This window comes from Podarcis liolepis, assembly GCF_965112155.1.
Source record: "Podarcis liolepis genome assembly, chromosome: 1".
Taxonomy (NCBI): Eukaryota; Metazoa; Chordata; class Lepidosauria; order Squamata; family Lacertidae; genus Podarcis; species Podarcis liolepis.
In genome coordinates, this window is record NC_139554.1 from 73,419,335 (window position 1) to 73,433,853 (window position 14,519).

General features: G+C 42.5%; 1 protein-coding gene across 4 annotated transcripts in view; it reads left to right on the forward strand.

Annotated features, from left to right (window-relative positions):
* Positions 1–3,054: 3,054 nt before the first annotated feature.
* Positions 3,055–14,519, forward strand: part of NAP1L4 (nucleosome assembly protein 1 like 4) — a 33,414-nt gene continuing 21,949 nt past the window's right edge. Inside the window, exons 1-7 of one of the 4 annotated variants that reach the window (XM_083490356.1) lie at positions 3,977–4,351; positions 7,345–7,394; positions 9,747–9,780; positions 11,449–11,510; positions 12,333–12,432; positions 12,682–12,823; positions 13,692–13,778. In XM_083490356.1, the coding sequence (XP_083346482.1) occupies positions 9,767–9,780; positions 11,449–11,510; positions 12,333–12,432; positions 12,682–12,823; positions 13,692–13,778 (405 nt within the window). In that variant the 5' untranslated portion in view covers positions 3,977–4,351; positions 7,345–7,394; positions 9,747–9,766. Of the gene's footprint in view, positions 3,404–3,976; positions 4,352–7,344; positions 7,395–9,746; positions 9,781–11,448; positions 11,511–12,332; positions 12,433–12,681; positions 12,824–13,691; positions 13,779–14,519 lie in introns of those variants that run through there. The other 3 variants (XM_083490355.1, XM_083490357.1, XM_083490358.1) reach the window with 3 other exon arrangements.

The window sequence follows — 14,519 nt, forward strand, 5'->3', positions numbered from 1 at the left end:
CGTCCCACCTGCTTGCCTGCCTACTCTTGCTTGAACCCAGAAGGTCCAGATAAAGCTGAAAGGGACCCGGGTTTGAAACCACGGAGAGCTGCTGCTGGCCAGTGTAGACAATATTGAGGTAGAGCCTGGATGAAGAGCCTAAGCCTAAGCCTTCTGGGCCTCTTCATTTGACTCTCAGGACTCTTCCCCAGACCACCCCTTCCTTGAGTACTTTTGCCCGTCTGGAAGGCAAAAATATAGGTGTTGTGTGCCATGCTCTAATTCAGCATTTCCCAACCTTGGGCCTCCAGCTGTTTTTGGACTACAACTCCCATAATCCTCAGCTAGCAAGACCAGTGGTCAGGGATGATGGGAATTGTAGTTTGAAAACAGCTGGAGGCCCAAGGTTGGGAAACACTGCCTAATTATTGCATGGCTGAAATGTAAGCTTGAGGCACATCCGTCACTCTGCCTACTGTTGCTTCTGGCCATATGCAGCCCCCGTTAAGTTGACCACAAAGAAACGTGGCCCTCAGCCTGAAAAGGGTTCTCCACACCTGAGCTGGAACAACCAATTTTCTGACTTGTTATAAGGCAGCTTCTTGTGCCTCTGTGAGGTGTGCACTGAAATAGCTGGATACTCTGAGGGCATCTTAAGCTTACAAGGCAGGCTTAAGCAGTATGTGGACTGAGAACTCCCAGAAGTGCAAGCTGGATTTCAAAGGGGCAGAGGAACCAGAGACCAAATTGCAAACATGCGCTGGATTATGGAGAAAGCTAGAGAGTTCCAGAAAGACATCTACTTCTGCTTCATTGACCATGCAAAAGCCTTTGACTGTGTCGACCACAGCAAACTATGGCAAGTTCTTAAAGAAATGGGAGTGCCTGATCACCTCATCTGTCTCCTGTGAAATCTCTATGTGGGACAAGAAGCTACAGTTAGAATTGGATATGGAACTACTGATTGGTTCAAAATTGGGAAAGGAGTACAGCAAGGCTGTATATTACTGTCTCCCTGCTTATTTAACATATGAAGAATTCATCATGCGAAAGGCTGGGCTGGATGAATCCCAAGCCGGAATTAAGATCACCGGAAGAAATATCAACAACCTCAGATATGCAGATGACACAACCTTGATGGCAGAAAGTGAGGAGGAATTAAAGAACCTTTTAATGAGGGTGAAAGAGGAGAGCGCAAAATATGGTCTGAAGCTCAACATCAAAAAAACGAAGATCATGGCCATTGGGCCCATCACCTCCTGGCAAATAAAAGCGGAAGAAATGGAGGCAGTGAGAGATTTTACCTTCTTGGGCTCCATGATCACTGCAGATGGTGACAGCAGTCACGAAATTAAAAGGCGCTTGCTCCTTGGGAGAAAGGCGATGGCAAACCTAGACAGCATCTTAAAAAGCAGAGACATCACCTTGCCAACAAAGGTCCGTATAGTTAAAGCCATGGTTTTCCCAGTAGTGATGCATGGAAGTGAGAGCTAGACCATAAAGAAGGCTGATCGTCAAAGAATTGATGCTTTTGAATTATGGTGCTGGAGGAGACTCTTGAGAGTCCCATGGACTGCAAGAAGAAAAAAGGCATCCATTCTGAAGGAAATCAGCCCTGAGTGCTCACTGGACGGACAGATCGTGAAGCTGAGACTCCAATACTTTGGCCACCTCATGAGAAGAGAAGACTCCCTGGAAAAGACCCTGATGTTGGGAAAGATGGAGGGCACAAGGAGAAGGGGATGACAGAGGACGAGATGGTGGGACAGTGTTCTCGAAGCTACAAACATGAGTCTGACCAAACTGCAGGAGGCAGTGGAAGACAGGAATGCCTGGCGTGCTCTGGTCCATGGGGTCACGAAGAGTCGGACACGACTAAACGACTAAACAACAACAACCCATCTTGCCTTAAGGGTGCCCCTCTGCAATCTGGAGTTGGCACTGCATGGCAGCAAAAACTTTCTGCCCCAAGGGGTTTTCTAACCCTTTCTCCTGCAGCTGCTGTCACCACAGACCAACCCTATGTCAATTTCAATGGAGTTTCATTCTAAATCAATATGTCTGTAGAAATAAAGTCACTGACATTTTAAAACTGGAAGTAAATAGTAAATATGCCATCCTGCTTTGCTTCCCACCCCTTTTATTTTGACACACAGATATGAGAAATTTGAAACTAAACACAATGACACCTCTGGAACTCATGGTAAAGTTGGCCTTGGCCTATTTGCATGTGCGCTCATGATGCTTACCATTATGCGCATAGCAAGAAGCCCAACTTTGAATCTTTAAATTAAAATAACTTTTACAAAGTTATTACACTGCACAGCGGGGATTACTGTGTTCCGTCTTACACGCCTGTGATGGATTTCTAAAACGCTGCACAGTTGCGTAGCGTGGGTTGTCAGCACCCGGGGCAAGGCAAGTAATTTGCGCCCCCTAACCCGTGGATTTGCGCCCCCTAACCCTAACCCCCAGATCTTGCGCCCGGTGCGGCCGTCCCCCCTGCACCCCCCACGCTACGCCACTGACACTGCATGTTCAGAGGGTAGGAAGTTGCGAATGCAATTTCTTGCCAGGATGTGAACACGTGATTCCGCACAAATGTGCAATACGTTTATTCTTTCCTTGAGGCTTTCTTGCATTATTCATCACCATAGCACACCGTCCCTTTCAAACGGGAGTAGGGAACTGTTGCTGATATCCAGCTCCCATAATCCCTGACTATATGACATGAAGGCTGGAGCTGATGGGAGCGGAATCCAGCACAAGCGGAAGGGCCACTGGTTCCCACTAAATTACCTGCCAGTAAATTTACTTATGCGTCGAAGCACTGGCACAATACTCTCCCTTTCACTTTAAAACGCCCTCAGCCTCGAGGTGAAAGTCGACTAGCTCTAGCTTGGCGCCAGGCGCTCAGATGTTGTCCATCACAAACGTTGCCATGGCAAAACGCAAGCATTAAGTTAGTGCAGAGCAGACCGCCCCTTCCACCTCCCCACCCATTGTTTCCTTAAACAGCTCCTGCTCCTTTAAATGCCGCGGCGCGTTCCAGCGCCTCCCTCGCTCCACCGGACAAGCCCCGCCCACCCCACTCCTCTCGCCTCGCCCCCTTTCCCGCATCGGAGAATTCTCTCGCGCTTAGAGTGGTCCCGCGCACGCGCGGCGAGCGCGAGCTCTCCCACCTTCCCCACGCTCTGATTGGCTCATCCCCTTTCTGCCGGAAAGTCAACATGTCCCGCGTGTGGAGCAGCGGCCGCCGCTAAGCCTAGGCCAATCCGAACGGCTCTTACTGCGCGCGGCGCTGTCGCGTCGGCCAATGGGAGGCGGCCTTCTTTAGGGCGGCGCAGCCCCGAGTGAGTCGGAGTGAGAGGATCAGCCTGGGCGCTGCTATTGCGGGCGTGAGGAGACGCAAGGGCCGGGCCAGGTGAGTTGGGGATAGCGGGGGCTGGGCCCGGGCGAGGCGGGGCGCAGCGCGGAGCGGGCCTGTTGTGCTGCTACTGCTGCACACCCGGGCTGAAGGGCGGAGAGGAAGGCGAGCAGGCCCCGTTGTGCTGCCGAGGCCCGGCTGACGGGGGGAAACAGGCAGGGGAGCGGGTGGGGCAGTCCGGTCCCAGCACGGGCACCATTTTAAGGAGCGGCCTCGGCTCTGGGCGCGGCGGAGCGGCTATTAAGGCTCCGAGATGCGGCGCTTCAGCGAAGGGGCGGACGAGGCGCTTCCTCGCTCTCTGACGGCGATTCTTCACACGGGTTGCCGCTTTTTTCCGCCGCCTCAGGGCGGACCCCGGGCTCATCCACACACGCGCGTATCGCTTCCTCTCTTTCCCGTACCTCTTCTCGGCCATGTGCTCTGCGATTTCTCTTCCCGTCCTGCTGTCTAAGCCACGCCACTTTAAAAATGGCTATCTAGGAAGGTGTGCCGTGGGAAACGGGGGCGGGAGTTGCGGTGCGGGGAAGTCAGTTGGCGCCGTGTGTGCGCGCCTTATGAAAGGCTTGTCGTATAGATAAACACCGTGAAAAGCGCCCCCCCTCTTTTTTTCTCCCGATGTAGGCCCTGCAGTATGTAACCTGGCAGGCCCTTGTTTTTCCTGCCAGCGCCCTCTAGTCACTGCTACTCTCTTCCTCTCAGCCTCCCCCCCACCCCCTGTATAGAGAACACATAGTTTTGTTCCTGCCCGAGGGTTTCTGACTGCAAGTTCTGTAACGGAAGCCATAATTTTCCTTTGTGGTTTGGCATCGCTACTTGTAGCTCTTATTGCAGGGGCCGCACCATCTTCCAGGCTTGGAAAGATAATTGACTTGCACTTGATGCAAGTTTTGAAAGAGTCTGATAAATGCAAGACCTTGGGGACGCAAGTTTCATCATGCTAGACTGGTCAGTCAGCTCGGACAAACTTTTAAATGTAACACTTAGCTGATCAATGTGACACTCAGTAAAAAGAAAGAAAAGAAAAGGGGGGTTGAGTCAGTTTTAAACTTACTGCACAGAAACCCATCCCTTCAAAAATAGGTGGCATTGTGGAAGATAATATTCAGTAATGAATTGTGTACACAATAACACCATGTGGGTTGAAATCTTCCTGTAGTAGAATCTCAGCATGACTACTGTTTGTGTTCCTTAGCATACAGATTCTTTCCCCTGTTAGTTTGCAAACGTTTGCTCCTATTTACCATTGCTTCATCTTGATTCCTCCCATTTGAATACTCAGGGGATTGATAGGAGTTGAAGTCAACTGCAGCTGGATAGCCATGAGCTCCTATACATTATAAGAATTAAATCCCACTTCATGACAGATGCTCTCCAATAAGTGTGCACAAGCCCCATTAAACATTATGGAATTATATCTGAGTAAACTTAAACAGCTATCTTAGATCTTAAACCAATTTGAGGGGTTTTGTGGTACAGTAAAGCAGTATATAGATGTTATGAAATAAAATATGGAGTCAGGCCATTTAGTTTGTTTTGCACATTTATTTCTAACTAATTGGCTGTAGCTCTTCGGGGTTTCAGATGGGATATTCCCAGCTCCACCTGGAAATGCTGATAGTTGAATTTGGGACCTTCTAGGTGCAAAGCAGATGTTCTACAACTGAACTGCAGTCCTTCTCTGGTTCATATGAATAGTAATAATTAGTAGTTGTATGTATGTATTCAGTGTATATCCTTCCCTTCCTCCCAGAGGAGCCCAGTCTACAAGACTTGATGAAACAAGATGCAAATCTTGTAGTTTAATTGTGGTTGCATTAATTATAACAAATAATCCACTTTTGGAAGGCTCCCAAAATATAGATACTTACCAGCAGTTTTCTTTAATTATTTTCGACTGACAGTGTAGACGGTCTCTTAAAATGCTCTTGCTTCTTAAGTATAATTCTTTGCATACTTGACTGGCTTTTTAATAAGTATGTACTATTGTAACTGATGGGGCAAGGAAGAAAAGAAAGAACTGTCAGTCCTTTGTTGAAAACCAAATTAATATTGGTTGGAAACTAAATTATATTTTGCTTACAACTTGCTGTCAGTTACTCTTTGAGATAAAGTGGCTAATTTTGTTGCATAGCAGTAAAGACAGATGTAAGTTTACATCTTCCGCTAAACATGTGCATATGATCCTTAAAAAGCCTAGTTCAAACAAGCCTTTGTTGGCTACAAATTCCGCTAGGGACATTGCATCTGTCTCAGTTCTACACGTTTACAAAAGTAATTCTGAAATGAGTAAGCAAATGAAATTAGTAGATTTCAGGAATCTTGTTGATCACCATGTTGTTGGTTGGTGGTATTCAGGACAGTTACTGTGAAGGACTATGGCACTTACATAATATTAAGTATAACTTGATTCCCTATGAGGACCGAGTTGTGTTCAGGATTTCCATGAGTAGAACTCCCACCATAAGATGATCCCATCAGAGGAGGGAGTGGAAGCAATTCCTGCCAATACTTCCATTCCTCTGTACCACCTGAATATTCTGCAGAAGGTTGGGGGCCCCTCCAAAACATGGTGGGAAGTGTTGTGAGGAGCTGGAGGAAGAAGGTCCCATCTGTAAATGGAAAGAGCCCTTCCATTCACAGTAGGACAATTCACTACACAACGTGTTTTGTTTGTGGGTCTGCTTTATAAAAGGTTTGAAATATGGTCATGTTGACTGATATCTAATTTAATATACATTATAACCATAATCCTACAGATTTCTGGCAATTCACCTTGCTGAAATACTTCTGCAAGTGTTTTTGGAATTTGTTGACTGTTGCTGTTGGTGAAAACATACTTATAAAAGCATTGTGTTCTACCTCACATGACTGAGAATTTGGTGTTAATACACATTGTCACTTACATTTTTCTTTAAACTACTTTGTGTAGTTTTAATGTTATTCTATGGATATTTTATTTATTGTATTTATTTTTATTATTTATTGCATTTTATGTCCCATCTTTTTGTCCAAGGAGCTCAAGGTGGCCTACATGGTTGTCCCCGCTCCTCAAATAATTCCTGCAACAACCCACTGAGCGGCGGTGACTAGCCCACAGTCACCCAGTGAGCTTCATGACATAGTGGGGATTTGAACCCTAGTCTCATGGGTCCTAGTCCAACACTCTATAATCACTATAACACACTGGCTGTCAGTGTGGATAATGATGGGGGAAAGTCAAAGTAGAATTTAGCATTCCATCTATGAAACAATCTATTGCTGACTGAATTGGTCAAACTTTGTCTTATTATTTGATAGCAACTTCACGTAAAGTGCCTTTATTTTTAATTATGTCCCATATATTGACCATTCAGTAAACTTTAATTCAACTACCTTTGCAGGCTACATATCTTTAGAGGTTGCTTATAAGTTGTGATTATGGTTAAATATTCTGATGTTTGTCTTCTGGGCTTCTAAGTGGTACTTCTAATATTTTATATCTTTGAAGTAGGTATTTTGCTCTGTTACAGAGGTCATAACTACGTGTTGCACATGACACAGGACTGCTGCCAAAAATTGCAGCCCCATATCAAGTTCTTCTCTCCCCGCCATCCTTCATCCATATCCCATTTAATGCAGTCATTACATTGTCTGTCACCTCCCCGCCCTCTCAGCTAATGCCAGTAACATGCAAGGCAGAAACTCAGAGTATTATATTGTCACAACATGGAATAAATTATCCTAAATGGGAAGACAGGGAGAACTTGAGAGAGAGGACTCTTTCAGCAGCCTCATATTGGGTGTAAAGTATGTTTAGCTGTTTTCTTAATCTTTCTGACCATAAGTCAGAAACACTTCATCTTAAATTTATGAAACAGTGAGCTGGCCCAGATTTGTGATGAATAGCTTTTTCCCAAATGAGTGGCTCTTTCAGATTTTTGCTCTTACCTGCTTTTCAGTTTGTCATGTGATCTTGTGGGCAGAAGTAGGTAAGAATCTACAAAAGTAGGTAAGAATTTACAAGTAGTAATCTGGGTGATTTGCAGTAGATTTTTAAGAGTTTCTTTGTCAACAATAGCAACAACTTAAATCTCCACCATATTTATCATTGTTAAACCTTGCTAAAATGTAACCAAAATATATTTTGGAGAGTTTTGATATTGTGTATCAGAGGTGGAGAAACACTTTTTTTCTCATGGGACATTGATTCACAGGAAAGAAACAAAAAAAGAGCCAGAGTCCAGGGTGTTTCCTCCCTCCAGGCTCCCTTCCCGTGCAGCACCACCAAGGCTTCAGCAGAATCACTTTTCAGCCATTACACACTGTGCACATGAACTCTCTTAAAAGGGGTGGGTGGGTGTTATGCCACTGTCCAGCAGAAGCACCCAACCAGTTGCTTTCCTTGCAGAGCTTTCACTCGGGAAGGGCTGTTTTCTCTCTCTCTCTCTCTCTCTCTCTCTCTCTCTCTCTCTCTCTCTCTGTGTGTGTGTGTGTGTAAAAAGATAACACTATTGCCAGACAATGAACAAGCAAGAGACAATAGTTTTCCATTTCTGCTGTAGAAAATCCAGCTGTGAGAAGAGGAAGCCTCCCTCCTTCCCTGTAGGCTCCTTACCCTAGCTCAACAAAGCAGTGGACCTCTCTCCTGTAGACTGTCTTCCTGCACTTGTCTTGAACAAGCTGGCAACAGATCTGTGAGGCCTTTTTGGCTCTCTCTAACTTTGACCAGCATCATGCCAGCCTGCCTTCGTTCTCTGAGCAAGACTGCTGCAGCTCCATGTGGGCTTTTACTTCCATATATACTACCATATATTGTGGCTACTGCAAAGATACTTCCCATAAGTTCTGATCCTTAGTGTCCCGTCCCCCCCACATTTTTTCAGGAAAAATTTTTTGGATGAAATTGCACACTGGTTTGTCTTAAATTCAGAGTGGAGCAAAGGGAAGAGCATGAGTCTGATACTCATGCTTGTAATGCCAAAATATGGTTTGATGCTGACCTGCTACAATATGACATCCAAGTCACTTAACTGTAGTCATATGGACAATTTTCTAAAACCACGCTCCAGAGTATATATGAGTATACTTTCTGGGTATATATGAATTGACCACCCACTTGTCAGTTCTGATGTCATGACATCTTCAGCTGATGAACTGTTCATTTCTGTCTACATAGAATTCTGCCAATGCATAACAGAATTCCCTACCTGTCAGCTGCTATCACCGACCCAATAGGGCAGAGTTTTCCAAACTGTGTGTCGTGACGCATTAGTGTGTTGGCTGCAGTGTATAGGTGTGTCATGCTAAGACTCTTATAAGGGGTTAGTTTAACCTCTGGTTTGCTAATAAAACTGAATTACTGTGTCATGAAATGATATGTGTCTGAAAAGTGTGTCACCAACATGAAAAGTTTGAAAAACTCTGCAGTAGAGTGATGCCAGTTGATTGACAGATGGGTGTGGTTTTGGGGAGATAGCCTCTCAGACTAAGATTGACTTGCATGCCAAAGGTTCCCCATACGTGCCTGTGGCCTAGGCCATGACCCTCAAATGCATAACAATGACAATACTGCTTCCTTGCCTGGATGGAGGCATGTGTTTGTATAGAAACCCCCAACTTCTGTGTAGTTGGAATGTATCCCTACCGTACAAAGCAAGAGTTGCACCCATTATTTCACTCACTTTTGCTTCTGATCCTGCCCACAGGAGTAATTTCTTGAGTTTCTCTCTTCAACACTTGCAAATGATTCATTTTATTTATTTATTTACAAGGGAAAAAATTGGAGGGAGGAATGAAAAGCATGCTTAAGCACAAGTTCTTAAAGTTACATTTCTTAGAATGCAGTTAAGAGCAGCAACTCCTTGCAGATGTCAGTATAGAGATATTTGATCTATATACATTACAAAAGTAATAGAGAATAGAGGGCAACTCTGCTATGTACAATGATGCATTTATTCAAGCTCTAAGTTCATTTAAGCTTTTTTCAAAAATTGTGATTGGCTAAATAAGTTCTACCTCTAGTATTGCAAAAATGAAATATATGAACTATAACGTAGGGATTTTAGTTTATGCTACTGTTGTTTGGATGTCTGTTAACAAAGGGAAAAAAACCATATATCTTACACATTCTAGGATTGACTTTTAGTCTGCTAAGCCCAATTCAATAGGCTTTCAGTGGAAAATAACAAGCAAGTCCATTCCATAATACAAGATGGTTGAAACCATTTTTAAATGTGATTCAGAAGTGGTTTATGCTGTAATTGGCTATTAGTAAAAATAATATACAAAAATAATACTATTCCATGAAAGTTGCTTTGGAAATGTATCAGCATACTTTTAAATTCTTTGTATTGTCTTACAGGTGGATAAAAGATCTCGCAGATGGCAGATAACAGGTAGGTTCTGAAAAGTCCTGAAAATTATGGGTCTTTAAGAATTAGTGGCAAACGTTTTGCGCTTGTCTGATTTATGTGTGATCACTGACACATGCAGTGTTTTCGGCACAACCACTATGCAAATGGGGAGTTCCCTGTACTTGAGAAAATCTTTCCCTGGACTTAATAAAACATATTTTCTATACCAATTTTCTTTGGTTAAGACGTGGTCCCTCTAATGAGTCAGGAGATGATCACCATTTATTAAGTTTATATCCTGCCTTTCTTCCCAGAGGAGCACTGCAAATGACAAAACAGCAAAACAACACAATTGAAAAGCATTAAACATTTCTGAAAATATATAATTGAAAATGTTTGTGCTTTTTTTTCTTCTAATCTGTGTGAAATTGGTAGGTCTGTGTAGCCCCGTTACTGGGTCATGTTGTGTCAGGGAGTGATGGTCAGTTGATGGTGCATTGTACATTCTTGATACCCTTAAAACATAGAACATGTGGGTCCTTCCTACTAAGGGTTTTTTTTTTTGTTCTTAGTTACCCATGGGAAGCTTACTGAGAATTTTTAGAACCTGTGCTTCAAATTGTGTACTAGCGTTATAGCCAAACTACTATTCACAAAGCAAGAGAGGAAGAATAGGTCCTGAAACAGTAGTGGTCCAACTTCTTGGCAGGTGTATAAAAATCCAACTGAAAATATAAGAGTGCAACTCCAGGGTACAGTACAGTTAAATATGCAATTCCTCATGTTTTATGATGTTTTTCCTTCTGGTCTTAATTAGAAATGTGAAGGCCGGTGGGAAGGGGTGTGGCTTTGAGCTATGGAATGGAATGCAGTCCTGCACTGGAGTGGCAGGCGGAGCTCATTCTGTCTTAGGTAGGCACACTAGGTTTCGTTGCTCCTGCCCTGGCATGCCACAAACTCCTGATTTGTCTGTCTCTTGAGGCATCCATACTGTGTGCCATAGGAGCCAACTCCTAAGGAGCAAGATCCCTTCAGCCCTCTCAGTAATATATTTGAGGGGACCATCCCCCCTCCCAGTGGAGGGGCATTGCTATTTAAATGATGTATGTGAGCCACATCCAGTTTTAGAAACTTTGATATATAAGCTAGGTGCCAAATAGCTCCTTAAACCAGGGTTACAGTTTAATTTTCTCCAATTGCCTTTTCAAGTTGGAAATTTAGAAATAGTGATTCCTAACCAATGAAATTCTCCTGGCAAGCTGTTTGGAAATATGTGTCATGGGAATCTTTCCACACACACCTAGAATGCAGTATAATTCACCTAACAGCATCTTTAGCCTTTATCCTGTGTACAATCTTGGCAAAAGTAATGGAAAATTGAAAATCTGATTTATTTTTAAGTGCCTATTGTACAAGTTCATTTGAGTGTCAAAACTGCCAACAAGAAATTGATATCTTTACTAATTTTTAAAATACCAGTTTACATTGGGTTGGATCCAGAACTTATCCTGTCATGAATAGAAGGGCAGCCCTTTGGAACAATGGACTACAGAGGAAAGGAGGAATCATTAAAAGTTCTGCTTTTTAGTCAACAACTCAGTTTGAGTGGCATTCCAGTGAGCATTACCCTGGATCCACCCCATTTACCAAAGCTTACTTGATTTAAGTTACATTATATTATGCAAATATCTCTCAAATATGTTTTTGCAGTAAAACAGAAGATGCTGCCTCAGATTCTGTGGAAGCTGCTAAAGGTACCGGTGATAAAAAAGGTAACTGATTAAAATACTATGTTTCAAAAGTATGTTAAAATATAGAATGAGTGTGTGGTTAGGGTTTCCAGAGATTGTTTTTATCCCTTTAAAAGCTCTGAAGGTGAGAGAAATTATGCTGCTGCTGTGCATCCTATCCTGGTTTTTGTGTATAGCTCCTTCCTGCACCTCTTCCTGATTGGGTAAAAGTTATGTTTTAGTGGACAGAGATGGCAGAGCAGCAGGAGCTGTGACCACTGTCTTAAAGGGTATGCCAAGAACTTCTTTGTGCCTTCTGTTATGTTGCATATACATCAAAGGTCTAAATCAGAAGGTTCTTGAAGACTGCTCACCAGGTTTGCACATTTTCTCTGGAATTCATATCTTTTCAGGAACTGAGATAAAATCTTCATATTTGGGCAACTAGTTGATGCTGGGTATGAATAGGGATGGTTCTTTAATCCTGGTCCCAGAGTAAGAAATCTGTTTTGATTACATGTTCTGTTTTGTGCACTGGGCCTTCAGGGATAGAATTGCTTAAAATTCCAAAGAAATGCAACTTAAGTTGCTGGGGACAATAAGGGAACTTGAATGAATGGGTAGCTTTTGACCTGTACTTTGTACCTCTGAAGAACTTTTCTTCAATGTCATCTTATTTCCATCATCCACAGCTTTTGTAATTTGAACATCTTATATTTCCAGATAGATTCATTGTTCCTTTGGGAGCACAATACCCTATCTAAGAATTCCCTGGTTTGAATTTTATGTGGAAATGATGCCAAAATAAATGCCTAATAAAATTATACCGTTATAGTGAGATTTGTTTAAACTCTTCTTTTACAGAAAAGTTAGCAGACCAGGTAATGCAGAATCCACAAGTCTTGGCAGCTTTACAGGAGCGACTTGATAATGCACCTCACACTCCTTCCAGCTACATTGAAACGTAAGAATGAGAAACACCACTTGTCACAAGTAAAAGATTCACTGGTCCAAAAATGCACTTGCCACTATTAGGTACATTTGTTAATTTGATTTGGCAAGCTCAGCCTGAGGTTAAGGAAAGCCTCCAGCCTTAGAGAGGGACAGGAAATTTCTCTGAATTCTGGAGATACTTGGAAAGTAGTGAAAATCTTACTATGTGGAGGAAGCTAGATGCTGCTGCTATGTAAATTCTAAATAATTTTGTTCCTAGCTTACCAAAAGCAGTAAAAAGAAGAATTGATGCCTTGAAACAGCTTCAGGTGAAATGTGCCCATATAGAAGCTAAATTTTATGAAGAAGTTCATGATTTAGAGCGAAAATATGCAGCCCTGTACCAGCCTCTCTTTGATAAGGTAAGGCATGTAAATTTCCTTGCAGTCTTAACTAATATTAGTGGAACTATGCTTTATCTTCCTGTAATTGTAACAGCTCCTATCATTGCGAGGGGGCTAAAACTGGGTTGTTCTTTGCACTGTGTGGTTGCTATTTTATTTCTGTCATCTATATCATGAGAACTTGCATATAGCTATCCGAAGTGTTCTCAAAGCCTGACTACTTAGGTGTGTGTTTAGCATGTGTTGACAAAAGGGAGGTGAGAACAATAGGCAGAGTGGTCCCTCTAAGACAGCTGCTAGATATATAAAACTAATGTTCCTGCTGTTAGTAGCCTTTACCTAAAGCAATAACTATATTAGGGCTTTACTGTTAAGTCTTAATTCTATACTTACTTATTTTGGCATTTAGAATACTGGTATTCATTTATGGTATAGTTATTCAGGATTCCTCTGATCCTGGTCAATTTCATGTTTGAACTGTTCAGCAGCTACACAGCTGTAATCGGCACTTCATTTTCTCTTTTTAGGCATTATAGTGTATTTAGTTTTTGTTCAGCTAAAGTAACTGTTTTGTTTTCTTTTTTACTTTAATTTACAATGTTCAAAGGATATTTGTTGCCCTGTACCTTGGTTAGAGTATCTAAAATACCAGAAACCTAAGTCACTCTCAGATATTGTTTGATGATAAAGTCATTTGGGTGTTAGATTTAAAAAAATGAAGCATATTCCTAATACTTCTGAGATAGTAGTTTATACAGTTCCTTAACTCATTTGAGCATACAATGGGAACCACCATTGTTGATCCATTTTCCACAGCACTCTCCAGTGCTCTTGGATAACCTTAGTATGTTCTAACTTGTCTACAATTTTTATACTAATTACACAGAGAAGGGATTTTATCACTGGTGGTGCTGAACCCACAGAGGCAGAAGCAGAATGGCACAGTGAAAATGAGGAGGAAGAAAAACTTGCCGTAAGTAGAATTTGCTTCTGAACACAATTACTAAAATAATTTAAGCTGTGATGTGTAATATTTCTAGTAAACTCTTCAGAAAACCTAATGAAGTGATCTAATTAAAATAATACCTGTCCTAGCAGAGCACATCATGAGCTTGAGTTACCAAGATATTTAGCAGTTTTTCTCTTTCTATAGCTGCATATAATAGCTGCATGCCTAATGAAATTGGACAGGAACCTGCTTTGATCTAGTCATTTGCACTGTTCGTAACCTGTTGACAGCCTCTTCTGCTAATGGGTTCCATTCCAGTGCTACAGTAACACCCAGGATGAGAAAAAGCAGGCATTTTTTGCATGTCTGTTATCTTCGTTTTGGGGACACGTCATTATTGATCTATTTTATTTTTCTCTTTCCTGCCTGCTTTTCAGCAAAAGGTTCAGGAAGGGTTACAGCAACTCAAAAGCAGTAGTTTTATTCAACACATTTTAGGGAGGATACGAAAATATAGGGTAACTTGATGCACCTGTGTTGTAAGGGAGCTTCACATTCTTAGGATCATCACTGAGAAAGCCCTCTCACAAGCTACTGCTGCCAGAACCTGTGAGATTGGTGGATCTGCGAGAGGGCCTCCTCCAGTGATCTTAATCTCTGAACTGCTCTAAAAGGGAAATATTCCCCTATTTTTTATTACTGTGTCTGCATGCCTCCTGAAATTCTCCCAGTTGAGTTACAAAGTATGAAAGAGTTCAGGTTTGG